The sequence below is a fragment of the Indicator indicator genome, chromosome 3 (assembly GCF_027791375.1).
Source record: "Indicator indicator isolate 239-I01 chromosome 3, UM_Iind_1.1, whole genome shotgun sequence".
NCBI lineage: Eukaryota > Metazoa > Chordata > Aves > Piciformes > Indicatoridae > Indicator > Indicator indicator.
Window position 1 is genome coordinate 33,293,209 of NC_072012.1, and position 23,359 is coordinate 33,316,567.

Here is a 23,359-nt window from a genome sequence, read left to right on the forward strand (position 1 = left end):
AAAATTTTGCTTATTATAGATTAGTAGCTAATATCCATGGAGCCCAAAAAAGAGATGGAGAAAGATGCCATGCTTGTCTTATGTTTTCCATCTGTGTCCCATCTATCACCTATGATCAAGTTGTAAAACTGCTATTCTTAATGACTTAACAGACAGAAAAAAATTCACTCCCACACACATCATCTGTGGTAAAAGAGCCTGTATAATTTGTGTCATTGTGTTGTGGCACATAAAGAAGAAAGTATATCCTGTCTTTATTATGAATGCTGGGTTCTGTGGTATTCTTCTGGTATTATTCTATGAAACTAGATTATCAGTATTGTTGGAAATATTTTGTAGTAATTAGCCAATTATAAATATTTAAATCTCTCAGCAACATTCTGTAACTGCCAAACTCCATTAATTACACTAATGATCTAGTGAATAATAGATGATGAATAATAATGAACTAGTGAATAATAGAACAAATATATGAACAAAGTAATGTATTGCCAAAAGTTGTTTGATAATTTATTTGTAGAATTATTTCATTTCTTATGAAGTGATTTATGATTACTGCCAACCAGAATTCTATCATCATCATCATTTTAGCAAAATACTTTCACACTGGCAAATGCCAATCAGTTAAAATTGAGACATCCCATAGCAACATCTTCATGCAAAAAAAAAAAAATATTCATGGAGAAAAATACACACCCAAAGGCTGTGCCCATGGAAATTTTACAGGAACAAACTGGGAGACATCTGCACAGATGGACAGCAAGTGTCCACAGCTTCTCTCTTCCATGCTCTAGCACTGAGCCATGAATTGCTTCACCCTAGGAACCAAGCAACTCTACCTGTAAAACACAAACCTGTGGGCAGAGGATGCAAACATGGCTGTGCTGCTCTAGACAGCAATGGGGCTCCAGCCCAACGTGGCTTGCACCTTTAGCCAGGGATTTCTGTGCTGGGTGACAGCATTTCATTAGCAAAAGTTGCAGCATTTTGCCCAGGCATCCAGCTCACCCTGTGGTGCTCCCCAGCACAAGAAAAGAGCTCCTATGTATTCCTGGTGCTCCAGCAGAGAAGAATTAGTGCATCTGAGCCTCACCTTCTTCTCTTCTTTATTAAACAGGGCATATGCATGGACTGTAAATAAATTAATTCACCAAGGAAATTACTTTCTGTGTCACTACCTTTTCTACAGCCTTTCCTTACAGAGGCCTGAAGAGACTGGTACTGAGCAAACAGGCAAAAATAATTAACCTCTCTGCCCTTTCAATTGATGAGCTCTACCATCCTCTATTTTCTGGCTAGGAAGTACAGGTTTATGAAACAGCTTTTCTGTGGTTTACCACTGGTCACTGCATGGGAAATTATGAGATCTACTGATGCAGAAAGATCTTATAATTAACTATCTGACATGTTCAAAGAGCTGAGCTAAAGGGTCAGAGCTGAGATCTCAGCCCTTATCATATGTCCCAGGCAAACAACCAGCTCAGAGTTTAGCCTCGCAGTGGCAACAATCCACTCTAGAATAATTTAACCAGTAGCCATTGAAGTATGTTGCATGCATAAATTCTGTTTCAGTGATCCAATTAAACAGTTTTTACAAATGCAGGTTTGCCCTTGTAGTCATTCAGCCCCAGAGCTTTATAGATATTCACAGGTAATGGGTGATGCAGCTCCCAGAACAGCTGTCTGCCTCTAAGCACTTTTTAACATTATTTATTAAAGCAGGTGTGGAACTGGTTCCAAACTAGTGCACAAATAATCCTCACAAGATAACACTGTTCTCTCTGTACGGGGGGAAAAAAAAAAAAAAAAAAAGATATGGGCATCTTTGCTCTGAACAAAACTTTCTTTAGATTTTTAGCAATGAATTATGCAGATAGTTAGAAAGTGTTTTACAGTAACTGAGTTTTGTATGAAAGTTGATGCTCTTTCATTGGCAGTGCCATGCTGTGCCCTCAGCTGAACTGCTGGATCTCTACTTTTCCTCATAATTACAAAACCAACAAGAAAACAGCTCCATTCTTCCAGTGCTGACATAGGAGTTATTGTAACTCTTCTACACTCAGTTTTTAGCTAGAGAAAAGGTAGAAGAGATCAGAGGTCACAAAGACTGTTGTGATGACAGGGATGCTTGAGCAAGAAAGGGGAAAGCAATCATGAAACTTCTCCCAGATGTCTAAATAATATTTTATCTCTCTCCATCCTGGTTGAGCAGTCTATAACAGACTGCCACTACAATATCAACCTTGTTGGCCTTTCCCCTGATTCTTATCCATAACACTGAACCTTATCATCACTATCATTAAGTTCACAGAATCATACAATGCACTGGGTTGGAAGAGACCTCTAAAAGTCATCTAGTCACACACCACTCCCCACCCACCATCCTTCCCCCACAGTAAGAAGAGACATCCCCAACCAGATGAGGCTGCTCAGAGCCCCATCAAGCCTGACCTTGAAAGTCTCCAGGGATAGGGTCTTGTGATGGTTTGAAACTGTCTTTTTAATTTTTCCTTGCAAAGTTCAAAACAGAGAAAGTGAAAGAATGTAAATAAGTCACTATTGGGTGTAAGAAAGCAAAATAACGATTGTTCTAAACACTTCCATTGGATAGATAGAAATGTTTAAGAACTATTACCCAAAACAAAGTAGGCATTCGGCACATTCTGCGTTCGGCAGTGGGGGCAGTTGCTGGGCTGTCTGGCTGCTGTTTCTTCTTCTCTTCTGGCTGAAGATAACACACTGACCTTGGCAGCTAAGTTAACAATTTTCTGCTTAACTAACTCTGCTTCTCTGTCCAGGGGGGTCTGGGGGGGAAGCTCCTGGGAGAGAGAGGCCCCTTTGGGAGGGTCCCCTTGGGGGGAAGCAAAGGGAGATCGGTTGTGCTTTTTCTGTTGATTGTATATATATATGTGAATGTCGTGAATTTTGTATATTTGTACATATTCATTGCATTTCATTGTAGATTTTAGACTCTGCTTGTAAATACAGCTTTTCATTTGCTTCCAGACTGAGCTAGCCTGGTTATTGTTGGTGGGGGGGGAATTTCAGCTCACACCGACACACTTTTTATTTTTGGCGCTCCAACTCGGGGCTCGATTGCTTGTGATTTATTTCTGCTCAGATTAGGAAGCAAAATGAAGCTGTTTTGGATTTTGAGTAATTTTATTTCCTCTGTTATCAGTGTGATTGTCTACAGATGGGCTGTTTCCTGCATGATAGACAAGATTGTGAGATATGTGGCATATAAGTCGTTTCTTTGGGTTAAGAACAAGTTACTGAATGTTGGTGAATTCTGTTATGGTCTTATTGGGCTAAGAAGCTATGGTAACTCAACTATGGATCTGCTAGCAGACACATATGAGTTTGTTACTCCTCTTACAACTACAGAGGGTCTTTGTAACCAGTGGTACCCTAGATATCTTGTACTAGCCTTAATCTTAATTTTGTTGCTTCTTGGAATAATCATATGGCTACTGATAGCACTGTATCAAGAAAGACATAAGGCTACTTGCTCTTCCAACTCTGCTGTGAATGTGAAAACCAAGCCAGTAAATTTGGTGGCCACTGTAACCAGAAAGCGTAAAGGAGCTGCAGGAGGAGATGCAGATGCTGCAGGAGATGGTGCAGATGGAGATGAGGGTCCTTCTACTCAGGGTCCCTCTGTTAAGAAAGATCCTTCTGATGAGGAAGAGAGGGTTAGCCTTAAAACTCTGGTAGACCTCTTGAGACCCCACATGGATGATGGAGATGTAGGTCAGGATGTAGACCCTAGTAGATTAGCAACTGCTGGTAGTGCCTCTGAACTCAAAGAAATTCAACGGAGGATTAAAATAGGATTATGGGGACAGCGACCTCAGGATGATGATGATGATGATGATGATGAGGATGACATACAGTCAGCTAATGCACCCAGACAGGAAATTAGACATGTGAGGAAGGATTACATCAGAGGAGATAATGAGCCAGTCCTGTCTTGGCTAGCCAGGTGTTTTGATATGGGAGCCCCAGCATTGGTGGTAGGCGACAAGTCGGCCTCTCAGTTGGGGATGCTCTCAAAGGATACAGGCATAGACAGGCACCTAGGCAAGTGCATTGGTAAAGTTTCTCTGTGGGCACGCCTCCTACTGGCAGTCTCGCTGAGGTACCCCAGCAGAGATGATTTACCATGGAACCCTAAGCCTTGGACCACAATAGCTGAGGGAATCAAGCGTCTGAGAGAATTTGCTGTGAGAGAAGTAATGTATGGAGATCATAAGACTCTGAATCCTGATGAAATTCCTGTTGGAACAGGCCTTGCCAAAAAGCTCATTAAGCTTGCTCCTCCTAATTATGCTACTATTCTGGCAAGCAGGATTGTGGCAAGAAATTATGGTGGAGCACCTCCTACTGTTGGCCATTTCACTGACCAAATGAGGCAGTTGGAGGATAGTCTCGCACGTACTTCTTTGGTTTCAGCCATTGAAACTTTGTCTGGAGAAATGAAGAATTGCATGAAAGAGCTGAAGGAGGAACTTAAAACCTCCATATCCAACTTGATGAAGGGGGATGATTCTGATTCCTCTTCCTCCAGATGGATACAAGTTTCAGCTGTTAGGAACAGACGTGCTCCAAGAAGGCCATTCCAGAATAGGTCAAACCAAAACAGACAGCAGAGGCAATCACGTGGCAGTATCTGGATAACTCTGCGTGATCAGTTTGGTGAGAACATGAACAGATGGGATGGTCAACCAACTTCTGATCTTTTCAAGAGGTTACGGGAGCTGCAGAGGGGCAGATCCCGAGGTAGCAATACCAGGAGGGTAGCTGTCGCTTCCTCAGTTTCCCAGAACAACTCTGATAGCTCCAACAGTGATCCTAATTCTGGTGCTGGACATTGTGCCGGCTGTACATGTGGAGGTAATCCCCACCATTAGGGGTGCCCTGCCTTCCGCCAGGGGGAGGTAAGGGATAATGGAGATAACAGAATCTATTGGGATGTGTACATCCAGTGGCCTGGCACTTCAAAATTTCAGAAGTACAGGGCCTTGGTTGACACAGGAGCTCAGTGCACCATAATACCATCAAATTATCAAGGGGGAGAATCTATAACTATTCAGGGAGTCACTGGTGGATCTCAAGAGTTGTTTAAGATAGAGGTTGATATAAGTTTAACTGGGAAGCAGTGGAAGAAACATACTATTGTAACAGGTCCTAATGCACCTTGTATTTTGGGAATTGATTTTCTGAGAGAAGGGCGTTTTAAAGACCCTAAGGGTTACAAATGGGCTTTTGGAATAGCAACTGTAGAAATTGATGGAGGAAAATTGAAGTTGTCCATTAGACCTGAGCTTTCAGATGAATCTGCAGTTGTGGGACAACATGAGATAGAGGATGTAAAGCTGCCAGTTGCTTCTCAAACTGTGCATCACAGACAATACAGAACCAACCGTGACTCTTTGGTGCCCATTCAAAACTTGATTCGTCAGTTGGAGAGTCAGAAGGTCATCAGCAAAACTCATTCACCTTTCAACAGTCCAGTCTGGCCTGTGAGAAAGCAGAATGGAGAGTGGCGTCTGACAGTTGATTTCCGTGCCTTGAATGAAGTAACTCCACCCATGAGTGCAGCTGTGCCAGACATGATGGAACTCCAATATGAGCTGGAATCCAAGCAGGCCAAATGGTATGCTACCATAGACATTGCTAATGCTTTCTTCTCTATTCCCATAGCAGAGGAATGCAGGCCTCAGTTTGCTTTCACCTGGAGAGGCATTCAGTACACATTCAATCGTTTGCCCCAGGGGTGGATTCACAGTTCAACCATCTGCCATGCAGTGATCCATGATGCTTTGGAGAAAGGTGGAGCTCCAGAACACATCCAGTTCATCGATGACATCATCGTCTGGGGTGAGACTGCTGAAGAAGTCTTCGAGAAAGGTAACAAAATCCTTGACATTCTCTTGCAAGCTGGTTTCGCTATCAAGCGAGACAAGGTGAAAGGACCTGCCAGAGAAATCCAGTTTCTGGGAGTGTGGTGGCAAGATGGTCGCCGTCACATCCCAATGGATGTGATAAACAGAGTCTCCACCATGGCAAATCCCATCAACAAGAAAGAAACTCTGCGTTTCTTAGGCATAGTGGGATTTTGGAGACTGCACATTCCTGGATACAGTCAGATTGTGAAACCTCTCTATGATGTGACTCGAAAGAGAAACAGTTTCCAATGGGGTCCTGAGCAACAAGCAGCCTTTGACCAGATCAAGCGAGAGGTAGTCCAAGCGATGGGTCTGGGACCTGTCCGAACTGGTCCAGACATTAAGAACATTCTGTACACGGCCGCGAGTGACAATGGTCCAACCTGGTGCTTATGGCAAAGAGCTCCAGGGGAGACACGAGGACGTCCTCTTGGTTTCTGGGGTCGTGGCTACAGAGGCTCAGAGGCAAACTACACTCCAACAGAGAAAGAGATTTTAGCTGCTTATGAAGGAGTGAAAGCTGCTTCTGAAGTGATTGGAACTGAGTCACAACTTCTTCTAGCTCCTAGATTGCCAGTTCTGAATTGGATGTTCAAAGGCAAAGGTTCTTCACCACATCATGCAACAGATGCTACCTGGTCTAAGTGGATGGCTCTGATAACACAGAGAGCTCGAATGGGAAATCTCGAAAGGCCTGGTTTGGTGGAGGTGATCACAAACTGGCCAGAAGGCACAAGCTGTGCTAAAGCCTCCAGAGGAGAGAGTAGCTCGTGCTGAGGAAGCTCCTCCTTACAGTGATCTGTCTGATGATGAAAAGAGATATGCTTTGTTCACAGACGGTTCCTGTCGTCTTGTTGGGAACAAGCGGAGATGGAAATCTGCAGTGTGGAGCCCAACGCGCAGAGTTGCAGAAGCGAGAGATGGAGAAGGAGAATCCAGTCAATTCGCAGAGGTAAAAGCTGTCCAGCTAGCTCTTAACATAGCTGAACGTGAGAGATGGCCAAAGCTTTATCTCTACACCGACTCGTGGATGGTAGCCAATGCCTTGTGGGGTTGGCTGAAAGACTGGAAGAAGAATGGCTGGCAGAGGAAAGGAAAGCCAATCTGGGCTGCAGATCTGTGGCAAGACATTGCTGCTCGCATTGAGAGAATCCCAGTGAAAGTGAGACACATCGATGCTCACATTCCTAAGAGCAAAGCTACTGAGGAACAACAACACAACCATCAGGCAGATCTAGCTGCAAGAGTTTCCCAGGTGGACACAAACTCTGATCCTGATCCTGATCTTGACTGGAAACACCGAGGTGAGCTGTTCTTAGCTCGGTGGGCCCATGACTCGTCAGGACATCAAGGCAGAGATGCAACCTACCGATGGGCTCGTGACAGATCCATTGACATTTCCATGGATGCTATCACACAAGTCATCCATGACTGTGACATTTGTGCTGCTATTAAGCAGGCAAAGCGGATCAAGCCCTTGTGGTACGGTGACCGATGGTCCAAGTACAAGTATGGTGAAGCCTGGCAGATTGACTACATCACTCTACCTCGTTCTCCATCTGGTAAGCAGTATGTGCTGACTATGGTAGAGGCAAGCACTGGATGGCTGGAAACTTATCCAGTTCCTCATGCAACTGCACGTAACACCATTCTTGGTCTGGAGAGACAAATCCTGTGGAGACACGGAACTCCAGAGAGGATTGAGTCAGACAACGGAACTCATTTCAAGAATAATCTTGTAAAAAACTGGGCCAAAGAGCACGGCATCGAGTGGATATTCCACATTCCCTACTATGCACCAGCTGCAGGGAAGATCGAACGCTACAACGGTTTGCTGAAAACCACTCTCAAAGCCATGGGGGGTGGATCTTTGAAAAACTGGGAGAAACATTTAGCACAAGCAACCTGGTTGGTGAATAGTAGAGGTTCAGTGAATCGAGCTGGACCTGCCCAATCAGATTTGTTGCGAAAGGAGGAAGGTGATAGAGTTCCTGTTATCAGAGAAAAGAATCTGTTAGGCAAAACTGTTTGGGTATTTTCTCCTTCAGGAGAGGCCAAACCTGTCCGAGGGGTGGTTTCTGCTGAAGGTCCTGGTCACACCTATTGGGTGATGCAAGAAAATGGTGAAATTCAGTGTATTCCACAAAGAAATCTAACTTTGGCTGAGAGAGGTTAAATTCAGAGTGTTGCGCAGATACAGCATCGCGCCCAAGAGGAGAGTTCATGAGATCTACGGTGCACGAACCCTGAGAGCCCTGAGTCACCTGAGAGTCCCTGTTCCTTTCTTCGCTCCATCTGCGAGGAAACAAGCTGTTTGCTGTTTTTCCTGTGATTTGACTCTTTTGAATCATCTACATCTGAGATAGCCGGAATGGACTATGGTCTTTATTCACCTATTGTTGTAGATATTATTTTAGATTAGATAAATGATAGTAGCAGCCAATGGAATTGTTTAGAAGGGGTGGACTGTGATGGTTTGAAACTGTCTTTTTAATTTTTCCTTGCAAAGTTCAGAACAGAGAAAGTGAAAGAATGTAAATAAGTCACTATTGGGTGTAAGAAAGCAAAATAACGATTGTTCTAAACACTTCCATTGGATAGATAGAAATGTTTAAGAACTATTACCCAAAACAAAGTAGGCATTCGGCACATTCTGCGTTCGGCAGTGGGGGCAGTTGCTGGGCTGTCTGGCTGCTGTTTCTTCTTCTCTTCTGGCTGAAGATAACACACTGACCTTGGCAGCTAAGTTAACAATTTTCTGCTTAACTAACTCTGCTTCTCTGTCCAGGGGGGTCTGGGGGGGAAGCTCCTGGGAGAGAGAGGCCCCTTTGGGAGGGTCCCCTTGGGGGGAAGCAAAGGGAGATCGGTTGTGCTTTTTCTGTTGATTGTATATATATATGTGAATGTCGTGAATTTTGTATATTTGTACATATTCATTGCATTTCATTGTAGATTTTAGACTCTGCTTGTAAATACAGCTTTTCATTTGCTTCCAGACTGAGCTAGCCTGGTTATTGTTGGTGGGGGGGGAATTTCAGCTCACACCGACACAGGTCTCTACCACCTCCCTGGGAATGTTCAACATATTCACAACACTCCCTAAGATACAGAGCCACCCCACTGCCTCTCCTTCCTTGTCTATCCCTTCTTAAGTGTTCGTAGCTATTGACGGCAGCACTCCAGTCATGTGAGACATCCTACCACGTTTCTGAAATTGCCACTATACCATAGCACTCCTGATGCACAATGGCTTCCAATTCCTCCTCGGTTTTGCCTGTGCCACATAAGTTAATGTAAATGCATTTCAGTTGGTTTAATGCTCCCACTACCTTTTTTGCAGGGTAAAGTCCCAATTCCTACCTGACTGTTCCCAGACACTTCTGTGGTTACTAACCCATCAATAACCCTTGCTTCTTTGCTTCTCCATGGATCTCCATTCCCCTTGCTATCACAACACCCTTCAAGCATTCGTGTGCTCCCTTCAGGCTTATTTCTAGCATGCCTAGTTTTGTGCTCTTCCTCCTTTAAATCTGCTTTAAAGCTCTTTCAATGAGTCCTCTCAGCTCCTGTGCTAGTATCCTTTTCCCCCTTTGAGTGTGGTGTATCCCATCTGTTACCAGCAGGCCTGGTGTGCTGTAAATCAACCCATGATTAAAGAACCCAAAGTCCAGCTGGTGACACCAGGCTCAGAGCCAGGCATTGATTTGTTGACTCTTTCTGTTTATTCCCTCATCACTCCCCAAAACTGGACGGATAGAGTGGAACACTACTTGTGCTTAATCAGTCAACCCAAGTCCCTGAACCCTCTCTTCATTATCAGAAGAGGTCAATCAAGTTAAAACTCAGGAAATACTATGATACATGAAAATGATGCCTGCTTTGGCAGGGGGGTTGGACCTGATGATCTCTTGAGGTCCCTTCCAACCTCTGATATACTGTGATACTGTGAATATAGAAGTGCAATGGTTTTCCAGTAGACATGTGGGTTTGCACATGGATGGAGCTCACCAGAACTTCAGAAAACAATATACAAACAAAAAATTCCAGTGGGAACTGGAAGAATTCAGAGACTTAGCTAGCGTGCCTATTGCTAGGGTGGGATGTGACTAGGCCAAAACCTCTGGCAGACAGAGGTGATGAACAAGGCAGACAAACTGTCCCTAGAGAATAGTGACAATAATTATGACATTCTTGTTTTTATTGTGGTCAAGCCTAGAGACACATTATTGAGATCAAGTAGGATCAAACCTGAAGGCAGTAAAGTAAAAATGTGTCACATTTCTTTGACAAGAGTACTGTTTCTCTTAAAATGAAAAGAAATAACATATCCGTAACATCTTTCCTTGGGAACAAAGAAGCAGCCCAGTAAAGAGGCTGACAATAGCCATCAGAGCCCTGGAAACTCCACCAGTCCATCACACATGGCTGCTAGGTGCAGTACTCTAAGATGGTTATCTTATCTGTGAGACAAACAAGGAACTTCAGCTATTTCTCTTTGGCTTTTAAACAAGAAAAAACACTTCCTTCTCTCTTCCCTCCCCACACAGTCAGAACAAGGACAAAAATTATTCTTCTCTGGTTTTGATCTTTGGTGAATAGATTTAATAATGTGGGGTTTGGGATGGGATTTATTGTTTGTTTAATTTTGGATTGGTTGGGGTTTTTTTTATGGGGGGGGGTGTTGTGGGTGGGTTTGGGTGTTTTTTGGTTTTGTTTTTTCTGGGAGTTGCTTGCTTGCTTTTGTGGCTGTTGTTGTTTGGCTGTTTCCTATATATGTATTTTTAAAAAGGGCAATTTTCCCAAAGTAGTATACAACCACAATTCCTCTGAAAACAAAGTTTGTATTCTGAAATAATATTTTCATTATCAAAATTAATCCTTTCTTTATCTCACATAAAATTCATAACTTGTATTTTCTGTCTTTCATTAGCATAACATTATTTAGGGTTATCTGCAAATTCAGAAATCAACACTTTAAAAAAACTTCTGTGATGCTGAAAAATAAATTTAACCTAGACTTTTCAGCTTGTATACTACATGAGTGATTCTTTTCTTATCTGCCATTTAATTAAATTGATAAAATGTAATAGTAAATTGCAATTCTGTAATTTGGGGAAATGTTTCATTATACACTTTAGTATTTGTTGTTTATCTACCTCTTATCCTAGTTACTGAAAAGATAGTTGACCTTCCGATAATTACTGATAGGCCAAAGAAATTATAAATGTCCAATTTTTTCTCTAGTTATGGGTTAGACCTGTATAGAGAAAAAAACCCATATCATTTTAATTGGACAACAGAAGTGGAACACTCAACACCTTTTGCAGCAAGCTCCATGCAGAGATGGCAAGCCAGTTTGCTATTTAAACATGAGATAAGAAACAAGAGGCGGCTACAATAACTGAAAAGATGGGAGAAAGTAGTAACAAAGAGCTAAATGCATCCAACACAGTATTCAATACAAAAAACCCAAACACCAATAAACCTGAACAACTATCTAGCTCTGAGAATACCAAATACAACTAGCTGAGCACCAGCCACAGAAAGTCAAAGCTTGCTAATGGTTGCTTTAGGATTCAGTACCTCCTATCACACTTGCAGACAGATGAGCATCTTTCAGATGAGGGGCGACCAAAAGCAGGCCTCTAGTTTCTGGATGTGAAAAAACACTTTTCATAGCTAGAACAAACCGTTAATAAAGACAAGCTGATTTTCCAAGCCTGCTTCAAAAATGAATGGAAGCCCATTAAGGTGGCCACGTAAAATCCCTACAGATCTGGAGGACTGTAGTCCAGTGAGGGAAATTCCCCTAAAACGACTGGGTACCAATGTCCTGGAGCTGATTTGACTATCTGCATTCCCAACACACCTGCAGCATTTCAGAGATACAGAATGCCCAGCTGTGCTGGGGGGTCACTGATGAAATGAACTTTCCCATCAAAATATAACCTTTTATTTTAGAGGCGCCACGATGATACCTTTCAGGATACATCCCCAGTCAGCAAGAAGGTGTCCATACGATCATATATCGAATACTGGCTTAAATATCTCAAAACTCCTTTAAGCTTCAGAAAAGCACCAACTCTAAGCATTCCTGTGGTTTTACTTCACACTGGCTACTTTTCCCAGTCTGAACATTGCAGGAAAAAGACAGTCTCCTAGTCCTTCGTCACAGCAGTATAATCAGTAGTGTGGATGGATAGTTGCATCTTGCTGCTTGATAGAGGAGTCCTACAGTACAGATCAATTAGTATTGCACCCAGAGAGTGTAGTTATCAGGAGCTAACGCTACACCAATATGTTGCTGCCACTAGATGGCAAAATATGCACGAAAAAGCAGCAACACGTTTCTGAGAGGACAACTATCAGTCTTTTTTACTTAGGTGAGTTCACCGCTTCCACAAGTGGCACAGGGAGAAAGGCAATGAAACAACACAAAAGCCCTATCCAAGCATGCACACTACCTTTGGAAAAGCTCTACTGGATCCCAACATTGTCTAATTATCCACCTCCCTCTGCCCCTCTGCATCAAATTGTATTATAAAGCTAGCTACCAAAACTGGGGGGGGGGGGGGGGAATATATATAAATATAAACTCCCTTTTTGTCTTGTGGAGTGATTATGGGACTCACCACTTGAAGCAGACAGAAATTTCTCTAACACAAAATCACTCCACACACCCTAGGCTTGGGGACACACTGCACTCTGGGGGTCATCTGGGAAAACACTGGCACCAAACACTAATTACCACAGAGATCATGTTATAAGATTTCTTTCCCAAGCATAGTGGGGAACAAATTCCCCAACCTCTCTCCATTTGTATGGCACCATCTCCTTTGAACACCTGGCTGTGTTGCCCGCACCTCTGTGAATATGCAAGTAGAAAATGAACTAAAATAGGTTAATGAAACAAATAGAGTTTCTGTAAATAAATAAAAATAGAATAGGTTAATGAAATAACCACAGTAGAGAAACCACAATTTTTAGCTTGTTTCTTTAAGATCACACAGAATACATCTGGAAAGAGACACCATCCTTGTGACACAGAAATGTAGACCTCCAATAAGGAGGTGAAAGAAGCAGTATCCTTGAAGGTACAAAAGAACAGAGAGACTTCTAAACAATTAAGACTTCCACTAATGAGTCCACACCTCTTTATCAAGTGTGAACCTCAGGTTCAACTAGTGAATGGACTGATGAAGAACATTGGAGTATCAGAGTGGAAAGATGTCAGGGGGACTGCTCTTGAAGATTTTTTCCAAAATACACCAGAGGATGAGAATGTGCATGTGGAAGAAATATTTGCATATGTTAGCATGAGCCCCAAGAAGTTAATGAAATATGCTAATGACTTCTCAGAAAAGCAATGAATATGTATTGACATGTATTTTATAAGACTATCCAAACCCTGTTCAATAGGCATGAACTTTGTGAAATGATTCACTCATGCATACAGATGTAAATAAATGCCTTTTTGCTCCCTAAAACCTTCAAACTGGTCTTACAGAGTTTGAATTCAGTATTTTTGGTAACGACATTCCCTGGAAAAGACCATTTTCCCCTAATTAATTCCCAGAAATAATTTACATAGTTCCTCGTCTTTGTGCATGCTCCATATTATCCTGGAGGGTCTTTCTGACAGTCTTTAGTTTAAACCCTTGAATTCTTCTTTCATTACATGGTCATTCCTTAGCTCATCACTTTGTCAGGACTTGCTTGTATCACCTATCCCACCAGTTATAAAGGATTCTTTATTAGTACAGAAAAGGCAGCCTCAATGATAAGGATATGGTTAAACAGAAGAGATGGCAACAGCTGCCCCAGCTAATTAAAATTGTAACTACTTTTCAAAGAATCCCAGAACATTATGGGTTTGAAGGGACTTTGAAAGATCATCTAGTCCAAACCCCCTGCCAGAGCAGGATTACCTAGGGTAGGTGAAGTGGAAGAACTGTATATAAGCAAATATGTCCAGACCATCTACAAGGAAAAAGGACAGGGTACCTCAAACAGTAACAATGGATTTTAGCGTGCATAAAATTCAGCCTGGAGAGTGGGTTATGGTGAAAACGTGGAAAGAGGATTTGTTAAAACTAATATGGTAAGGACCTTTCCAGACTCTACTGACTACAGAAACAGCAGTTTGCACAAAAGGATGGACACATGTGCCAAGGATTAAGGGTCCAGTAAGGCCTCCAGAGGAGTAGATAGTGGAAACATAAGAGGAACCTTTAAAACTAACCCTGTGGAAGAAGCCTTGTATGTTTGTGTTAACAGGTGTAGGTGACGGAAAAGTTTCAGAGAATCAGGATCCAGATCAAAAGGAAGGGTGGAAGTGCTCGTGGCACCCCAACAAACAGCTGTGGACCTCAATTTGAATTGAAGTGTTACAGCCACTGGATACCTGAACCTGGTAGCAGGTCTGTTGAATGTGGAGCTCACCAGTGTGTATTTGAGGGGGATGACATTTGCTGTGGTCCATATCAAGGGTGGTCTCCCTAGGAAAAACTGGAGGGACAGGCAGTCCTTACCAGTGTAGGTATGGTAAGGATATTTTACACATCCTGTGCTTGTAAAGGACAGGATGTGGGACAATGTGACCACAGCAGACATCCCTGAGTGACTCCAGGCCCATTGCTGTCTACAACTACCTGAAGGGAGGTTGTAGCCAGGAGGGGTTTGGTGTCTTCTCCCAGGCAACCAGCACCAGAACAAGAGGACACAGTCTCAAGCTGCACGAGGGGAGGTTTAGACTGGAGGTGAGGAGAAAGTTCTTCACAGAGAGAGTGGTTGGCCATTGGAATGGGCTGCCCAGGGAGGTGGTGGAGTCACCATCCCTGGAGGTGTTCAAGAGGGGATTGGATGTGGCACTTGGTGCCATGGTTTAGATAGTCATGAGGTTTAGGGTGACAGGTTGGACTTGATGATCCTTGAGGTCTCTTTCAACCTTCTTGATTCTATGATTCTATGATTCTATTAATGTAAAAAAGCAAATCTCACAATGTTTCAACCTAAGAGATGGATCCAGAAAGTAAGGGAAACAGTCCATGTGCCACTCCAAAACTTGGAGGGGATTCAGCTTTGATATGGAAAATGGTGGAATCTCGATGGTTTGAAAGGTTAATAGTTGTTGGGTTTATGTAACTGTTAATGGTTTTACCCTAAATTATCCCCAAGTAGGTCTAATTGCAACCAAGCTGTCTACTACAAAGGTTCTGAAATAGAAATATGATACTCATGCCGCTGCAGCAATAGAAGGAACAATAAAGAAAAAGGGTGGATTGTGATAAACAGAGATAAGGGAAGTCATTTTGCTTCAGCTAAAAACTTATGGGTATAAAATTAGGGTACAGACAAGAGGGAAGAATGCAAAGTTCTGCCCCCAGAGTTGGAACCAAGGACATTTTGCGGCCAGGTATGGTATGGTTCCCTAGGAATGGGTGCAGTGTGCATGTGTGGGACACTTGAGGTCAAAAGTTCAACCCTGAGGAAGACAACTGACTTCATCCATCAACCACCAAAAAGACCACCAGACATGCAGTGGTGGGAACTGAGGCTGCAGTGGCAGGAATTCCTGTTGCAAGGCAGGGGTTCTTTGCTCTTGGAACCAATCAGGTTGTTCCTGTGGGAAGGGGTTATGTAACTAGAAGAGGTTATAAAAGCTCCCAATGGGGGAAGGGAAGGTGTGCATGTGGGCCATTAAGGCATGCTCCCAGCCCTGCAATTAAACTTCATTACTCCACAGACTTTGTCCCTCAGCAAAATTCCTGGAAGAGTGAGTGCCATTTCTCACACAGCCAAGAATAGCTGGCCTTCTGGGCTGCAAACACATACTGCAGGCTTGAGTTTTTCGAACTGACACCACCAAATCATTCTCCTTGGGGCTGCTCTCAAGCCACTCCTCACCCAGCCTGTATTTTTTCTTGGGATTGCCCCAATCCAGGTGTAGGACCTTGCACTTCGCCTTTTTGAACTTCATGACACTGGCTTGGGCCCCCCTCTCAAGCCTGTCCAAATCCCTGTCGATGGCATCCCTTCTCTTCCCTCCAACGCATCAACCAGACCACACAGCTTGATGTCAGCTACAAACCATGCAATCCATGGAAGAGTTCTTTTGTCTGTAACTCCCTTATTGCGTATTTTTTGTTCTGCACATTAATTTCTCTTTGCGCACTTTTAAAGCAAACTAGGTCGAGCCGCCCCAAACACTCACGGCAGGGAGGATCAGCGCCGCAACGGCGACCCCCAGGTGCACTGTGGGGTGCACAGTCCCCCAGGAGCCGCCGGGGCATGCCGGCGCTGTCACTGCCCACACCGCACTCGGCACAGCCGCCTCTAGGTGCCTGCTGGCACGGACCCGAAGGGTAGTAAACGACGTCACTCATGGTGTGACACAACTCATACACGCTCACTCGGGCAGCACAAAAGCTGGCAGTGGGAACCACTGTGACCCCACCGCTGTGGCGGCCTAAAGGGACCGCCAACAGCCCCAAACTGTCCGAGGCCACGCATGCGCGAGGGCGGAGCGAGCCATCTCCCTCCGGCACCGTTCTACGGAGCCTGCGCGAGACTAGCGGCTGGCGGGGTCCTCAGGCTGCCGGGGCTGCCGCTGTTACCGGGGAAACAGGCTTCCGCTGTCGGGTTGCTAGGCTGCCAACAGTTCGTTCCGCTGCAGCGGTACCGTCCGAGGCCGCTGACGAGAGTTTCACTCCCCTGTTCAAGCCCGTGGTTTGACACAGCCCGCCGGCTGCCTCTTGCCGTAGTTCCCTTCAGGCGGGACCGTGCCTGCGTCCCTGCCGCGGGATGAAGAGGATCTTCGGGTTCGGAAAGAAGAAGAAGGGGCAGCCGCCGCCCGGCAGCGCCTCACAGCCCAGCCCCACCGGTGCCTACGAGCTGCAGCTGAAGGACCTGGGCAAGCTGCACCGTGCGGCTGCCAGCGGCGACTTGGCCCAGGTGCGGCGGGGACTGAAGAAGTACGGCATCGACGGGCGCGACAAGGCCGAGCGGTAAGGAGGGAAGCAGCTCCAGGCGCGCGAGGAAGGGAGGTGGGGGGTCCCGCAGTCCCGGATGCCAACGGCCGGCTGGATCGTTGCAAGGAGCGAGAGGGCTGGCTCCGCAACGGAGCTCAGCCTTCGGCGGGGTGCTTATCGGGCTTATGCATCGCATCCGATTGTCACCCGTGTTTTGCCCTGGCCTCCTCAGTGCCTTCGTTCCCGGAGTCGTATTTCTTGACTTGGGAACGCAGGAATAGAACGGAGCTGGAAGCTGCCTGGTAGAGGTGGGTTGCAGAGCGAGCCTAACGGCCACACTGAAGTCAAAGTGCAGTCGCAGGCATCTCTGGGCATTTCTGAGGGCTCAGCGTGCAGGTTTTGTAGTTGAGCCGAGAAAGCTTCGCCTTCTCATCTAGAAGTGACTTAAGGACAGGCAAGCACTGAAGTCTGGAAAGAGTTGTAGCTCAAAATAAACACGTCCTATATTGATGCTGCATGTGCAGTTACCTGATGTGCTTCTGGCATCCAAAGCAACACTGATTTTTAAGTAGTGGTTACTTAGCTGTTTGCTCTGAGGCTTTGGTACAGCTGATCATTACCTTGGATTGGTAGATCTGGGCAGTAACTTGCAAGAGAAACTGCTGCTTCTGGCGAGTGTTGTTGTGTGGGGGTTTGAGTCAAGTATTGAAAGAATTTGGCAATTATATCTTCAGGAGAAGCTCTGGGCTACAGCATAGTTCCTAGTGTTCCGTTGTAAGCACAAAGGGTTAATCAGCTCTAGTTCTTGGGTCTTGTATGTGTCAGCCCTTTAATGCCCTTTCTGACTCAAAGTCAAAACCTTCATGATATTCTGAAGAGGTGATGGTTTTATCAGAGTAGCTCAGCTTCTTAGACTCTCTATTCAGGAGACTGGACTTATGCCAGCCAGATAGCTTATTGCCCTGAGAACACCTAAACCCACCTATATTTGTAGGAGAAGCAATGAAGAGCATGATAAGCATTCACTTTAGTAATGTGCATTGTGTGTCTGACTTGTCATTTAATAGTTGTTTATGCAGCTGGAGATGAGGGATGCAGTTTATGGTGGATTCAATGTGTTTTGTATAATCTCCAGTTGCTTGAGTCAAGGTGCCAAATGGCATTTATGGACATAGCTGCTGAATATTTCTCTTTTTTTCTTCTACTACCTTCTCTTTCAGTCAGTCACCAGGTCTTAGTGGACCTTGGCTAGTTTGTGCATTTTTGAGTTAATCTTGTCTAGAAAGCTTTGTTTCCTTTTTTGGGGGAAGGTTTCCTCTGTGTGTCATGTTATTATTAGTGTTATAATTGGACAAATAATGTAACACACACTATAAGAAAAACTTCAAGAGACAAGGTAGTTCAGTAGAGGACTGTGATGGTTTTGGCATGACCATGCACAGTGCTGAAGAGCTTACCTGCGAGGGATTCAGTGACCATTCTGTCTGCTTGGCCGTGAGGGTTGCAGGCCTATCTATACCATCTTAGAGCTGTGGGTGTGTTGTGTGTCATGAGTGACCACCAGATGCATCTGTGTTTTAGGGCTTCATCATGTCCACCAGAAGCTAGAAGAGTTGACATAATTGGAAATAGAAGTGAAGAATAGGAAATGTGGGAAGTAATGGCTAAAATATGTGCATTGTTCATATGTGTGTCTCAGGTCTGTACCTCAGGATTTCCAAAAGCAAAATCTTGGAACAAGGATGTGGCAAGTACCACATCTACAGGCTCCTTTCTTAAAGTGGATCCCGTAGCCTGTAGGTCTCCCAAAGAGTTGGTTTGCAGCTGCTCAGGCATCAGCAGTTCTTTTCTGTCCCATGGGGTCAGTTTAGGATTGCAGCAGCAGAATGATCAGAGTCTAGGCAGAGTCCCCAGGGCCAGGTGGCGGAACAGCTTTGGGTCTTATGGGGACAGGCAACTCTGAATACTCTGATGTTGTCTGCCAGCCCGTTCCCTGTGGAACTCAGCAGGCCTTGCTCCAAGCAGAGACATTTCCTTTTCTGCTGTCAGAATGAAAGGCTTGGTTGAGGAGGGCAGTAGTGGATCCACAGGTTTTCTGAAGACTTTTCTGTTTGCAGAGCTGATAGTGGCTTCATCGGGTTTATCATGTTTCCTAAGTCTTGGTAGCAGCAGCTTTTAGATGATCACAGACTCCTTCATAACCAGTTCTGGTTAGCTTTCAGATAATCTCTGTCAATCATTTCTTCAGAGATGAAAGATGCTGTATACCTTTATGGGAATTTCTCAAAAAGTGGTGGTAGTCCCTCTTGAGGGACTCTGTTGATATTTCAGTCTGTTCCACCACATTACAAGTTCTTTGAGGTTTTGTGTGTTTTTCTTCTTCTCATCCTTGTTGCTATGGAGGAGGCTCATCATCTGCCCTGTAACAACCAGTATATGCATTACAAGTGGCTGTCTTTCTGACATTGCATTTGTGTCTCTCCATTCCTATGTAGCCAGGGAACCATTCTGTTCCTGTCTTTCAACAAAAAACCAAAAGAATTGCAAGATTAGTTGAGCTTCCTGCACACTGAGGAGATGCAGTTCAAAACTGTCGTTGGTATTCCCCTCGGTTCTTGAGGGACTGCAGGATTTTTGTTGCATCATCTTCAAGGGAAGAAGGTCTCAACTGTTTTCTAGCTTGTCTCCTGCTCTCTTGGGATGGGTAGGCTGCAGAGCAGCCCACACTTTTTCTGCTGCACAGAGTGAAGCTTCTGCTGCCTTGTGCCTATGCTTTAGAGGGAAATACATGCAATACTTTCTGGGTGATTGTATCTTTGGGTACAAGTAAGCTGGTTAACTAACATCAGGCCAAAGATGTTCTGTGGTTGAAGGAGCACTTTTGTTTCTGGCAGGCTTTAACTTGCAGAAAAAAAGTTCCATTTTCTTGTGCTGGTGATATGTTATGGAAACACAGTATCCCCCCTTGAATTAGAGTTTTTGTGACTCTGGTAGTTATGCATCTCAAGAAGGTCAAATACTACTACTTTCTTATAGTAAGGAATACAGCATTATGTTCTCCATTTTGCTGTGTGCTATCAGAGGGCCTTTGGTGCAAATGTGTTAGTGTTTTTGCTGCAGTAGTAAGCAAGCTAGAGAAAAAGCAGAAATTCTCAAAGTGCAGTGAAACAGTAATATTTTTACTGCAAAACCTGTCTCCTTCTGGCATGTGAATGATCACAGAAGGACTTAGAAGTTTACTGCCGTAGTCATCAAGCTTTGGTCTGTGTTGCTGTACCATGGGTATCCTGCTGGAGGGCATTGTCACAGCCCAATTTTTTTTTTTTAGTTGTCTGTGCTAATTTATTATATTTAATTTTAGGACACCTCTGCATCTTGCTTGTGCAAACGGCCATGTGGATGTTGTTGCATATCTAGTAGAAAACAAATGTAACCTGAATCTTTTTGACAGCGATAACAGATCACCACTCATGAAGGTATGTGAAATATGTTCTTGTAAGTTTATGCACTATATGATGTATTTCGCAGGATTCTTTACCTGCACCAGTGTAGAAACATGCATATTATGATTGGTGTGGAGTAGGCATGTGTTAGTTATTCTTTGTAGGTGCTCTTATTTTCCAGCATTGGGAAGCTGGAGGAATCATATTAGTGAAATGTAAATAATAGAAGTTTTTCCTTTCTTTTGTGTTGTTCCCAGGCAGTACAGTGCCAGCAAGAAAAATGTGTGGCTATTCTGCTAGAGAATGGTGCAGACCCTAATCTGGCAGATACTGATGGCAACACTGCCCTGCACTTGGCTGTCATATCTCCTAATACATCTGTAGCAGGGCTATTACTTCAGCATGATGCCAATATTGATGCTCAAAATAAGGTAAATCTTTGTTTGTTAAGGAATTAATTTCAAAAAGTTGCATTAATATTTCTCTTAAGGATGTTTTTGACTTTGATTTTTAACTTGATTTATCTACCCTTTCAGGAGGGATATACCCCCCTTATTCTTGCTGTCTCTGAACATCAGGAAGAGATAGTAGATTTTCTCCTTGGAAAAGGAGCTGATGTGCATGCTCGAGATCGGTGCAAAAGGTGAGGGATTTGCCGGAACTCTGCATGGCTCTCTTTAGTCTTCTTTAGGCTGGATTTAAGAGAATAAGCTCTGGAACAAAAAGGGAGCCACACAGAAGGAGCTATTTTTGTGGGACTTGTGAAACCTGATCTGTACTTGACTGCCGTCATACCTCTGGCAGGAAATGTGCCAGTAGTTCAGCAGCATTTTCAGCTCAAAACACATCTCCTGTATAGCAGCATAGTTTGCCTGTAACTGTTGTCTGTGTAGAAGCTTTGTCTGAAGATTGAACACTTAACTGTTTTGACTCTTTCCCATTTTATTATAACTCTTAAAAAGCTGTTCTCATTAAGTATTCTTTTGTTTGTTTTAAAGTCATGGGGAAAAGTTGTTTTTCTGAGAGCAAATAGGAATACAAATAATTACGATATCTGTGTAAAATGATCTGCTTTATAGCATATTTTGGATGTTTCAGAACACCACTTATGGCTGCTGCTTCTGATGGGCAGACTAATTTAATAGAAGTTCTTCTCCGATATGGTGCGGATGTTTCCCATAAAGATGCTAATGGATGGACAGCTGAGAATTATGCTCTTATTCATGGACATTCTAGGTAAAATTTTAACTTTATCATTAGAATAAGTTGTCAGTGGTGTGGCTTTTGAACATTTTTGATAACAGCACCAAGGTTTAGTGGTGTGTTGGGGCCTATCTTGTGGCTGTGCGCAGTGATGTTCTCTGCTATGTGTAATTTCTGTGTCTAGTTTTAATTTGGGAGTAGAGGACAGTTTTTCCCAGGATTTCAAGTTTTGTTGCAAAGTTCATGTGTCTGTATCATAGTTATCCAGAGGTGGAACTTGGCAAACTGAAATGCATGTAAACACCCTCCCTAGACCAGCATCGTTGTCCTTACTGACTTCCACTATAACAACAAGGAACTGCCAGCCTTTTGTTTCAGAGGAGATCTAACTGATACCCCTTTTGTTAACGTCTTAAGAGGTTAATACTCCTCTTATGCCTGGCTTTGTACCTGTAGGTATTCTTTCTCTGTGGTGGTTGTGTGTGATTAAAAATGAAGCTGAAAAAATTGGAAGAAGCAGGAGTTAAGAATTTCTTAGCTGTGAATATGCATCTATGGAATGATGTGACTGTGCATCTATGGAATGATGTAGTAAATATTAAAGCATGTAATAGTCATGAATTAAGTTCTGTATGTATCACTCTTGGTGAATATGTACAGGTCTGTGAATTCATATCGCTATGAATATGTGTAGGATGGATAAAAAGAGACTGTTCACTGTTCTATTAAATGGTATATGCAAGTGTGTGTTTATTTTTACCAAATATATTTCTTCTTTTCCATATAGTCTTGGAGAACGACTGGCAGAACACACAGACTGGAAAAATGCAGAAGCTTCTGCAGATGTACTTAGCACTCCTCTCCGGACAGGAGCTGTTGGCTTGACATTGGGTGCACCTGCTGTGGACAGAGGTAAGATCTCTGACCATAGAGGAGCTTGCAAAGAAAATTAGGTGGTTTGCATTGTTAATGCTGTGTCCACCACTGCCTTTAGTGGAGTAGCACAAGAAGTTTTGTGAATGTGCTTATTTATTTATTTAGGAAAAGTTGTCTTAGTAAAGTAACTTTATTACAGCCACAATGCAGTGTCTACATATACTGTATTTTCTTTGACATAGTTTGATTTACAATAAAAATAATGCTTTTCTTGCACTTTCAGTAACTTTCTGGAAGAAAATGAAAAATTTAATGTTACCTTGTGATCCAGAAAAATAACTAAATTGTCTTGTGATAGAAGAATTAACTCTTTCAGTGAGGTTTTTAAAATCCAGTCTATGCTTATGAACTCACACAGCCCTACAGAAATCTTAGAAAACAAATATTTTAATATAAATTAAATAGTTTTTTTATTTCATATCTGAGGCCCTACAGTAGGAGGTCCTATTAATTCTGGTTTTTTAAGGGTTTTATATCAGAACTATGTGGCAAATGGGTAGCAGCATTCAAACACAGTTCATTACTCCTGTTTTAAATGTGTCAAGAAATATGAGCAAAACATGGGATATTTTTCCTCAATGACTTTTCCCAGGTATGGAAATTAATTTATAGCTAAACTTTGTTCCTTTGAGTTGGAAACAGTTGCTTTGGTCTAGTCAAGATTTGTAAAGTTTGTTGATAGATTGAAGGAAGATTTTGTTTGTTTGGATTCATTTCAAAAGGGCTTTGTACAGTTAGTTTAAGCAGCAAAATGTTGCTTTCAGTGAAACAGCACTCTCTGTTACTGCCTTCTGTGCATGGAAATAATTACTGTGGTACCACATTGTAGTAGCTAACAGACTTTGGTTCTTTTTAA

The 23,359-nt window shown here is 43.3% G+C and overlaps 1 protein-coding gene across 1 annotated transcript in view; it reads left to right on the forward strand.

The window, feature by feature from the left end:
• Nucleotides 1–16,754: 16,754 nt before the first annotated feature.
• ANKRD26 (ankyrin repeat domain containing 26) overlaps nucleotides 16,755–23,359 on the forward strand; it is a 48,216-nt gene continuing 41,611 nt past the window's right edge. Inside the window, 6 exon segments of the mRNA XM_054399980.1 lie at nucleotides 16,755–16,957; nucleotides 20,283–20,397; nucleotides 20,622–20,795; nucleotides 20,901–21,007; nucleotides 21,463–21,600; nucleotides 22,355–22,479. Of these exon segments, the coding sequence (XP_054255955.1) occupies nucleotides 16,755–16,957; nucleotides 20,283–20,397; nucleotides 20,622–20,795; nucleotides 20,901–21,007; nucleotides 21,463–21,600; nucleotides 22,355–22,479 (862 nt within the window).